This window comes from Brassica rapa, chromosome A09, assembly GCF_000309985.2.
Source record: "Brassica rapa cultivar Chiifu-401-42 chromosome A09, CAAS_Brap_v3.01, whole genome shotgun sequence".
Taxonomy (NCBI): Eukaryota; Viridiplantae; Streptophyta; class Magnoliopsida; order Brassicales; family Brassicaceae; genus Brassica; species Brassica rapa.
In genome coordinates this window covers 13,647,231-13,658,455 of record NC_024803.2, presented here as the reverse complement: position 1 = coordinate 13,658,455, position 11,225 = coordinate 13,647,231, and the positions used below count along the sequence as shown (strand labels likewise).

The following is an 11,225-nucleotide window of genomic DNA, read 5'->3' as shown; positions in this document are numbered from 1 at the left end:
TACTGAGAACGGAATTCAACTATACATGCACGTACAAGAAAGCTTGGAAAGCTAAGGAACTAGCAATTGCGTCTTCCCAAGGAACAGAGGAAATGTCTTACAAGATGTTACCACAGTACTTGCACGTACTGAAATTAACAAATCCTGGAACAATCACGGATATTAAAACCAAACTTGATAGAGAAGGAAAATTGAGGTTCATGTATGCATTCATGTCACTGAAGGCTTGTATCGATGGGTGGCAGCATTTGCGTAAGGTCCTTGTGGTGGACGGCACCCACATGTTTAGGAAATACAAAGGGGTATTGCTTAGTGCTAGCGGTCAAGACGCAGACTGCCGTGTATTCCCTATTGCTTTCACAGTAGTGGATAGCGAGAACTCAGATTCTTAGAAGTGGTTCTTCGAAAGGTTGTCAACAATTGTAGAAGATAGTTGTGAATTAACAATAATTTTCGACAGATGCGCCGCTATATTTGCAGCTAAAGATAAATGGTATCCATCTGCACACCATGGTATTTGTCTTGAACACCTTAAGCGTAACGTGGGCGATAAGTACAAAAGAATGGATCAGAAGCAAATGGTGGCCAGGGCAGCAGATGCTTTCAAAGTTTCTGAATTTCAAAAGATATATGACCTTATAAATCTCACGGATTGGAGATGTTGGGATTACTTGGAGAAAATCGACAAAAAGTTATGGACACGTTCACATTTCGAAGGAACTAGGTTTAACTTGATGACTTCAAATATAGTTGAATCGTTGAATAAGGCGTTGTTGCCAGCGCGTGATAGCCCTATAATGGCACTGCTAGAGTTTATAAGACGGATGTTAACTAGATGGTTCGAGTGCAGGCGCTACTATATTAGTAAAATGCAGGAAAATATTCTAAAGATAATTGATGAAATAGTGGTCGAACAGTTAGTGTTGTCAACTGGCCTTCTTTTTTTGCCATGTTCTACTTGGTAGTTTGAAGTTACACACAAGCCATCCAAATACAGCTTTGTTGTTGATTTAGAGAAACGAACTTGGTCCTGCCTTGAATTCCAGATGCTTGGGTTGCCATGCCGACACGCTATTACCGCTGCTTCTTTTCGGAAGATGGAGTACGCGTTGCTTGTTTCACAATACCATGTCAAAGATACTTGGTCTGAAACAGTTAAGGGTATAATATTACCGGTTCCAAATCCAAAGGATATTAATATTTCCGCAGATATACTAAAGGTCGACCTTTATCCACCAAAGACGAAAAGAACGAAGGGAAAGCCAGGCATTAAAAGAAAACTTGGAGCCTCCGATTATGCGGTAAAACCTTTGTTTATACCTTGCCTTAATACTTATTGAAATCCATTGAACGCTTTCATTTCTAACTACTTTTTTCGTTTATAGGAGGGCCCGAGGAAAAAGAAGAAGCTGAACAAGTGTTCTAGGTGTTTTAAGGAAGGTCACAAGAAGATTACATGCAAGGAACCGGTGCCTTGATCAATCTAACGAGGAACACTATTCCATGGAACTTGGAGGAACCCTTTTTGAAATTATGATGCCATTAACTTTCAAGTATAATTGTACACTATATTAAATACTAAGTTCAAACAGTTATAATTCTCTGATCACTGATTGTTGCAGGTCAACCGACAAGATACGGTTGAGGTGTACGACCATAAACGGTATACACCTTATACTTGTACATATATAATCAAGACAATAAAATTGTAGCTTAAATAATATTAAACAACAGTTCAACAAAACACAGATGCATATAATTACCAGTAAATAAAAAAAGATCAGTTATTGTTGAGGTAGTACTTCAAACATAATAATCTAAATTTTGTGATAAACAAGTTTCTTATAAACTGTCTGTCCTACTCCGTCCGCCATATTATGTTGTGAGGCAGGAGTAAAGGTGCTTGCCAGTGAGGTTGATAATTGAAACCGTGTGATTTTAATTATGAAGTAAATGTTCCACCAATACTTTTAACCTAACAACCTTGTACAGATATTTTAAATCTCGCGCTGTGAAAAAGGTTTCAAAGGTTGGTAGAACATTAACTTTAACATTTAACTCATCGCCTTCTTAGTGGAATTCCTCTATTTAATGGTATCAGTCTTATACCAACTCACCAACTCAATACACCAAAAAAACTTCTCATTCTCTATAATAGTATGGCAAATAGATGCATCACTTGGAATGGTTATCAAGACGGCTATGTCTTCCCAAACTCCTGATTTGTCAAGACGGCTATGTCTTGACAAATCTAATTGATCCTTCTGATGATATCAAGACGGCTATGTCTTCTGAAACTCATGATTAAACAACTGTCACTTCTTTAACTGATCATGTAAGCGAACACTAGAGCATCAACTTACATCTCAACCTTTAAACGTGAATATACATGTTTGTTGTGACATGTATCTAATTGTTTACTGATGTTCTAGATATCTCAAGCATGCCGACTGAGACTATAAATCATTCTTCGATGAAAGCTCCAAGGAAGGAGATCAACCAAGTCCGGTTTTAGTTCTAGAAGCTTCTTATGATGATAATGTGTCATCGAGTTCTGAATGCTTTGAGAATGTTAGCGCTGATTTAAAAGATAGTCAATCAATGCTTGTCAGTTCACTAATTTCGTTTGTTCATTTTAAAATTAGAAAATTTTGAGATCTTCTTCCCCTAGGAACTATAGTACACACACACGGCTAGTTGCTAAAGGAGGTTTATAAGGGTTTGTAAATCTAGTAGTTATTTATATTGGTTTTATAATTTGTAAGTTTTTATAAATTATCTACTAATTGCATCTAAAATTAAAGTCATTCAATTATAAAAACAGTAACAGCATGACACTAACAAACATGACACTAACAAACATGACAATAACAACATAAGACACTAACAACATAAGACACAAACAACATGATGAACTTGCAATCTTAAATAAGTCTGATTAGTTACCCGTTGAGGATGCACCATCATCACCACCCAGTGGTGTACGTTTTCCATGCTCAGTTTTGTAGACCCTCAACACACACTCATAATGTGGTTTGAAATGTGGAGGTAACAACATATATAAGACACTAACAACATAATGAACTTGCAATCTTGAATATGTCTAACTAGTTATTCGATGAGGATGCACCATCATCACCACCTAATGGTGTATGTTTTCTAAACTCAGTTTTGTAGATCCTCACTATACACTCATAATGTGGTTTGAAATGTGGAGGTAACAACATAAGACACTAACAACATAAGACACTAACAACATGATCAACTTGCAATCTTAAATAAATCTGACTAGTTATCCGATGAGGATGCACCATCATCACCACCCAGTGGTGTACGTTTTCCAAACTCAGTTTTCTAGACCCTCAACATACATTCATAATGTGGTTTGAAATGTGGAGGTAACAACATAAGACACTAACAACATAAGACACTAACAACATGATGAACTTGCAATCTTGAATAAGTCTAACTAGTTACTCGATGAGGATGCACCATCATCACCACCCAGTGGTGTACGTTTTCCAAGCTCAGTTTTGTAAACCCTCAACATACACTCATAATGTGGTTTGAAATGTGGAGGTAAACAAATGATGTGCTCCGTGAGGTGGTCTATTCTTGCCGATAAATATATTCTTTGCTCGAGATATACCCGACGTTGACCTTCATCGATAGATTTGAGCTTTTCCTGCAATTCCGATACCCTAGTGTTCGCTGCGAAGGAGTATGGAAACGTCTTCTTCTTTATTGCAGCGATTTCTTGAATCGTCAAGATTGATAAGTTTTTAATTAGGCAAGTAGAAGCAGTTGAAACATCTTTTGGATTGAACTCACAGACGGCTGAAGGGGAAGGGGTGGAAGGTTCGAAGGATAAAGATAGTGGAGCGGCTGTAGATGGGGTTAATCCGGCCTCGGGCAATATGCTACAACAAGATAAGCAAAAGAGTTGTGCACTAGGAACAGGAGTGGAGAATGGAAGTAAAAAGCGGGCTCACGTTGAAACAGCTGAAGATGCCGTTTGTGAGGTTAATCTGGATAGTATGCATCAACAAAACTATACGCTACAAGAGAAGTAAAAGAGGGCTAACGTTGAAGCAGTTTTGGAAAAAAATAAAAGAGATCACGTTGAAGATGAAGATGAAGATAAAGATGACGATGAAGATAAAGATAAAGATGACGAGGACTATGTTGATAATGAAGATGAATATGAAGATGAAAATGAAGATGATGATGATGCTGAAAATGAAGATAAAGATGAAGGTGACGGTGACGGTGGAAATGAAGATAAAAATGACGGCTATGTCTTGACAAATCTAATTGATCCTTCTGATGATATCAAGACGGCTATGTCTTCTGAAACTCCTGATTTGTCAACTGTCACTTCTTTAACTGGTCTTGTAAACGAGCACTGGAGCATCAACTTACATTTCTATCTCTAAACATGAATATACATGTTTGTTGTGACATGTATCTAATTATTTACTGATGTTCTAGATATCTCAAGCATGCCGACTGAGATTGCAAATCATTCTTCGATGAAAGCTCCAAGGAAGGAGATCAACCAAGTCCGGTTTCAGTTCTAGAAACTTTTTATGATGATAAAGTGTCATCGAGTTCTAACTGCTTTGAGAATGTTAGCGCTGATCTAAAAGATAGTCAATCAATGCTTGTCAGTTTACTGATTTCGTTTGTTCATTTTTAAATTAGAAATTTTTGAGATCTTCTTCTCCCAGGAACTATACTACACTCACACGGCTAGTTGCTAAAGGAGGTTTATAAGGTTTTGTAAATCTAATAGTTATTTATATTGGTTTTGTAATTTGTTAGTTTTTATAAATTATCTACTAATTGCATCTAAAATGAAAGTCATTCAATTATAAAAACAGTAACAGCATGACACTAACAAACATGACAATAACAACATAAAACACTAACAACATAAGACACTAACAACATGATAAACTTGCAATCTTAAATAAGTCTGATTAGTTACCCGTTGAGGATGCACCATCATCCCCACCCAGTGGTGTACGTTTTCCATGCTCAGTTTTGTAGACCCTCAACATACACATAATGTGGTTTGAAATGTGGAGGTAACAACATAAGACACAAACAACATAAGACAATAACAACATGATGAACTTGCATTCTTGAATAAGTCTGACTAGTTACCCGATGAGGATGCACTTTCATCACCACCCAGTGGTGTATGTTTTCCAAACTCAGTTTTGTAGACCCTCAACATACACTCATAATGTGGTTTAAAATGTGGAAGTAACAACATAAGACACTAACAACATGATGAAGTTGCAATCTTAAATAAGTATGAATAGTTACCCGAAGAGGATGCACCATCATCACCACCCAGTGGTGTACGTTTTTCAAGCTCAGTTTTGTAGACCCTCAACATACACTCATGATGTAGTTTGAAATGTGGAGGTAAACAAATGATGTGCTTCGTGAGGTGGTCTACTCTTGCCGATAAATATCTTCTTTGCTCGAGATATACCCGACGTTGACCTTCACTGATAGATTTGAGCTTTTCCTACAATTCTGATACCCTAGCATTCGCTGCGAAGGAGTATGGAAACGTGTTTTTCTTGATAGCAGCAATTTCTTGAATCGTCAAGGTTGATGAGTTTTTAATTAGGCAAGTAGAAGCAGTTGAAGCATCTTTTGGATTAAACTCACAGACGGCTGAAGGGGTGCAAGGTTCGAAGGATAAAGATAGTGGAGCGGCTGTAGATGGGGTTAATCCGGCTTCGGGTAATATGCTACAACAAGAGAAGCAAAAGCGTTGTGCACTAGGAACAGTAGTGGAGAATGGAAGTAAAAAGCGGGCTCACGTTGAAGCAGCTGAAGATGCCTTTTGTGGGGTTAATCCGGATAATATGCATCAACAAAACTATACGCTACAAGAGAAGGAAAAGAGGGCTAACATTGAAGCAGTTTCAGAAGAAAACAAAAGAGATCACGTTGAAGATGAAGATAAGGTTGAAGATGACGAGGACTATGTTGATAATGATGATGAATATGAAAATGAAGATGATGATGATGCTGAAGATGAAGTTGAAGATGAAGGTGACGGTGACGGTGGAAATGAAGATAAAGATGACGGCTATGTCTTGACAAACCTAATTGATCTTTTTGTTGATAGCAATACGGTTATGTCTTCTGAAACTCTTGATTTGTCAACTGTCACTTCTTTAACTGATCTTGTAAACAAGCACTGGAGCATCAACTTACATCTCTATCTCTAAACATGAATATACATGTTTGTTGTGACATGTATCTAATTGTTTACTGATGTTCTAGATATCTCAAGCATGCGGACTGAGACTGTAAATCATTCTTCGATGAAAGCTCCAACGAAGGAGATCAACCAAGTCCGGTTTCATTTCTAGAAACTTCTTATGATGATAAAGTGTCGTCGAGTTCTAAATGCTTTGAGAATGTTAGCGCCGATCTAAAAGATAGTCAATCAATGCTTGTCAGTTTACTAATTTCGTTTGTTCATTTTAAAATTAGAAATTTTTGAGATCTTTTTCTCCCAGGAACTATACTACACTCACACGGCTAGTTGCTAAAGGAGGTTTATAAGAGTTTGTAAATCTAATAGTTATTTATATTAGTTTTGTAATTTGTAAGTTTTTATAAATTATCTACTAATTGCATCTAAAATGAAAGTCATTCAATTATAAAAACAGTAACAGCATGACACTAACAAACATGACACTTACAAACATGACAATAACAAAATAAGACACTAACAACATAAGATACTAACAACATGATGAACTTGCAATCTTCAATAAGTCTGACTAGTTACTCGTTGAGGATGCACCATCATCACCACCCAGTGGTGTACGTTTTCCATGCTCAGTTTTGTAGACCCTCAACATACACTCATAATGTGGTTTGAAATGTGGAGGTAACAACATAAGACACTAACAACATAAGACACTAACAACATGATGAACTTGCAATATTGAATAAGTCTGACTAGGCACCCGATGAAGATGCATCATCATCACCACCCAATGGTGTATGTTTTCTAAACTCAGTTTTGTAGACTCTCAACATACACTCATAATGTGGTTTGAAATGTAGAGGTAACAACATAAGACACTAACAACATAAGACACTAACAACATGATTAACTTGCAATCTTAAATAAGTCTGACTAGTTACCTGATGAGGATGCACCATCATCACCACCCAGTGGTGTACGTTTTCCAAACTCAGTTTTGTAGACCCTCAACATACACTCATAATGTGGTTTGAAATGTGGAGGTAAACAAATGATGTGCTCCGTGAGGTGGTCTACTCTTGCCGATAAATATCTTCTTTGCTCGAGATATACCCGACGTTGACCTTCACCGATAGATTTATTTGAGCTTTTCCTGCAATTCCGATACCCTAGCATTCGTTGTGAAGGAGTATGGAAACGTCTTTTTCTTGATAGCAGCGATTTCATGAATCGTCAAGGTTGATGAGTTTTTAATTAGGCAAGTAGAAGCAGTTGAAGCATGTTTTGGATTAAACTCACTGACAGCTGAATTCTCGTTTTTCTCACGAGTCTCCCTGCCGAAGCCAGGTTGTGTGTTTTCTATGGTTCCCTGAATTTTGGGTAACACACAAATATTGTTATTTCTTAGCTGAGATTCAAATAATATAATCTACCCTAATATCAAATTGTCAATGCGACATGAAAGTATATAATGTATAAACACAAAGTCTTAAAATCCATGTTATTATAGTTCAAGATAAGAAAAAAATAACTAACTTACAAAAGTGGCTTTTAAATTACATATACATTATCTGAAAACATCAGAATATGTTAAATTTTAAACTTGTTAAATTGGGTGTACCTCTAAGCCGTCTGCAGAGCGAAGTGGATACGAATGCATTTCATGTCCAGGCTTAGGAACCGCTGAATTTACGTTTCTTGATTTCCGATTTGGCCGGTGCTTTTTATACTGGTTCTCGACACTTTTCGGAGAACCTGAGTATCCATGATCATCTTCTCCCACCTTCCTCTTGCCTTTGTTGTGGATGTTAAGTAGGGGCACACCGAAGTGATCGCATAATGTTTTCTCAAACTGGTCTAAGCGCTCGTATATCCCATTCTTAAAGTTTTGAAACTGCAATTGAATCCACGATTTCAAATCTTCGTTTGGAGACCTTCCTGATTCAGGCGGAACGTCGGGTTTGTTGTGTTCGGGAGTCGTTAGGTCTTCAATAACAACAGTAGCACGTTTACGTGGTCGTAGAGTACGCTGTCTAAGGGGTACACCTTGAGGTTTGCCTTCCGGAGTTGCATTGTCTTTACCAAATGACATGTCTCCACCTTCAAAATCTTCAGTTCTAAATGTATGACCAGAACGGATGTGGTCGACTAAACGAGTTACATTCGTGTCTTCAACCTCGTCCAACCAGAAGTGTTGCTCAGCTTCGGGGACGAGGCTAAACTCTACAATAGCCTACAAAGGCAGATAATAGGAATCAATTAAAGAATGCTACATAAATAAGCTCTTGTAAATAATATAAAAGAGAAGGAACTTACATCTGTCTCTCATTCGACAGCGACAATGTCGTTTTTGCTGAGGATAACCACGGTGTTTCCACAACACGAAGGGTTATCCAAAAAATCATTTGTGTTATCCGCATCGGGAATTCTGGCCAACAGCTGAGGAACCGCTTCAAAAGCAAGCAACTGGAGAGCTAGTGGAAAGCCATAGCATGCGGTTGTCTTTTGAGATAACCGGATCCGTAGTGCGTGCAGCGGGTCAGGGGTTTGGACACTAACCGGGGGAGGCAAAAAATGAGATATGGTGTATAAAAACGAGGTCCTCTCTCATGGATAATTCATGAAAGAATCCAGGTTGCTGAGCATTTCGACATATTTAGGGGTGAAGTTGAGTATTTTATTAGTACAACACAAAACCACGTCAACCAACGGTATCTGAGCCAAAGGAACTCGTTTCCAATCCGCAAGATATGGGTTCTCTAGCATCTTAAGCACCTGAACCACAGTTATTTCACCTACCGTTGTATCAAAGAGTTGCTTCTACATACTACTTGGTTCATTAACCTCAGATTCTGAGTCTTCAACATCGAATACGCCGCAGTTCAAGCCAGTTATTTCCTTAAATTTATCTAGGGAGAAACGAAGAGGATGATAACCAAAGTTCATATTTTCGAATCGTAATAAGCTGCCGGCAGTGAAGGCTGCCAATGAGCTTGGTTGAGTTCGGGCATCGAGCAACAGGTAGCCGAAAGAGTTTTCTAAACTGAGAGCAGAGTAATCGGTCCATGGCCAAAGAACCTTTTAGGGCGGACGCAACAGAGGCAATGACATTGGCCTTGGAGTAAATGTTCAGCCGCAATTTCGTGGGGTAAAATCCCGGAGCAAACAGCCTTCTAGGGAATTTTGTCGATGAGCCGCCATCAACGGCATTAACCGGTGGAGATGTCGGTGCCGTGGAATCCATGGAGGAGGGCGTTTTATCGTCGTCGGAGTCGGAAACTACAAAACAAGATGATTTCGTATTTAGTAAAAGGGAACCCAATATCAAAGACAGTTTAACGGAGTCGCAAACTAATGTTCAGAAAAAGCAACTGCATTCCGGTGATGACATGCAGAATTTAAAGCGAAGACAGAGTGAGTCGCAAACTAATGTCTGAATAGCATTTTAAAAATAAACTGTAAAGTAAGAACATCAAAAGGAACCTGGGTACCGCTTCGTCTTCTTAGATCGGGAGACGGGTTTAGCTTTCGGTGTGTTTGCTCGACGGCGACGACCAGAAGATCCTGCGGCGTTCGATTGTGATACCATCAGAGCTGAAAGCTGCTCTCACTCGTCACGAGAGCTAAGAACAGGGCATGCTACACAGAAATCGGAGCTGTAAGTTGTTCTTACTCGTCACGAGAGCTAAGAACAAAAAAACTTTTCATTTTTACTTTTAGGTGAGACGAATAATTTGATGGAGAGAGAAAGAGTGAGAGGAGAAGAAAGCTGTTTAATTACCGCGGTGGTTTGCGGATGAGAATTAACTGCAGAGAAGTCTTTGGGTTCGCGCTGGTCTGTCTCACGTGTAAAGAAGAGAGTGGCAATGTCGTTATTTATCAGCTAGAGAATGGGTTGATAAGTCTTTGCAGCATAACTTTTATAGGATCGCAAAAGGTCGCGACCCAAATGCCCAATAAAAACTATCACGGACCCAAAACCCAAATTCATAACTTCTACGCGACCCACTTTTCTAATAAATCCGTATATATTCTGCATGATCTGCTATTAATATTTCATCTGCATTTTTTCTATCAGCATCCCATTCGAAGCCTAATTAGTTCTATCTAACTATCTTTTAAAATATATTTTATGTTATACATAATCATAATATATAATTTTAATATTAATATGGACACTTTATTCCGGGCAAAATGCGGATTACTATCCAGTAAACATTAAAACTGATTAAAAAAAGTGTATGGATTAAGAATTTATAACGTCTTTTGGACGCAAACATAAAAAAAAAAAGTGAATTTACACAGAATGGCGTTCTGATATGCAATTTAAATGTAGTACATATATTTGAATTCACTTATTTTATTATCTGATCCAGTCGTATCAATAATGATTAGGTCTTTTGTCTATATGCATTGCACAAGATACGACTCCAATTTTAAAAGTTTACATGATAAATAATAATGATTTCGAATTGTAAATGTCGTTGAAGGTATCAAATTCAGACTACTGCTTTTATTAGTTGGTGATAGCGAGATTTGATTCGTGTTAGAAAATGAATATATTTACGTTTTTGTATGTTCAACATCACTGGACAATTTCATTATTGGTGATTGGGACATATATACACATTACATTTTAGAAAGTAGCAATTTAAAGGATTAACATCATAAGTTTCTCATTATAAAAACAGTGTTCAAATTGGTATCATCAGGAGGAGAAATTAAATTCGCTGTGCATAACTCGATTTATATTTACAATAGAAGCCGGAGAAGGCAGAGATTATATCATATGGGTTCCTCGACATTTTAATCAAGCAGCTGGTGGATTAGCAAAAGTATTTTCAGTTTATCCATCTTTTATATAGTTTTATGTTCCTTTTTCTTGTATCAGTTTTACATGACGACCATACAGTCTTGATTTAATGGACGTTGGATGATGTTAAACATAAAACAAAAGAAATATTAAAAACGTTTTAGT

General features: G+C 37.7%; 1 protein-coding gene across 1 annotated transcript; it reads left to right on the top strand.

The window, feature by feature from the left end:
* Positions 1-1,097: 1,097 nt before the first annotated feature.
* Positions 1,098-6,257, top strand: LOC103839309 (otolith matrix protein OMM-64-like). The gene is made up of 7 exons (XM_009115817.2): positions 1,098-1,301; positions 1,386-1,469; positions 1,623-1,663; positions 3,791-4,035; positions 4,129-4,389; positions 4,492-4,567; positions 5,648-6,257. The coding sequence occupies exons 1-7, from the start codon at positions 1,098-1,100 to the stop codon at positions 6,255-6,257; spliced, it is 1,521 nt and encodes a 506-aa protein (XP_009114065.2).
* The last annotated feature ends 4,968 nt before the right edge of the window (positions 6,258-11,225 follow it).

Bases quoted from the DNA above. Each gene is read 5' to 3' on its own strand.
- LOC103839309 (XM_009115817.2), top strand. From the start codon at position 1,098: ATGGAGTACGCGTTGCTTGTTTCACAATACCATGTCAAAGATACTTGG. The intron at 4,036-4,128 runs GTATGCATCAAC...ATCACGTTGAAG, and splicing joins TTGTGAGGTTAATCTGGATA to ATGAAGATGAAGATAAAGAT. The intron at 4,568-5,647 runs GTTTCAGTTCTA...GTTTTTAATTAG, and splicing joins AAGGAGATCAACCAAGTCCG to GCAAGTAGAAGCAGTTGAAG.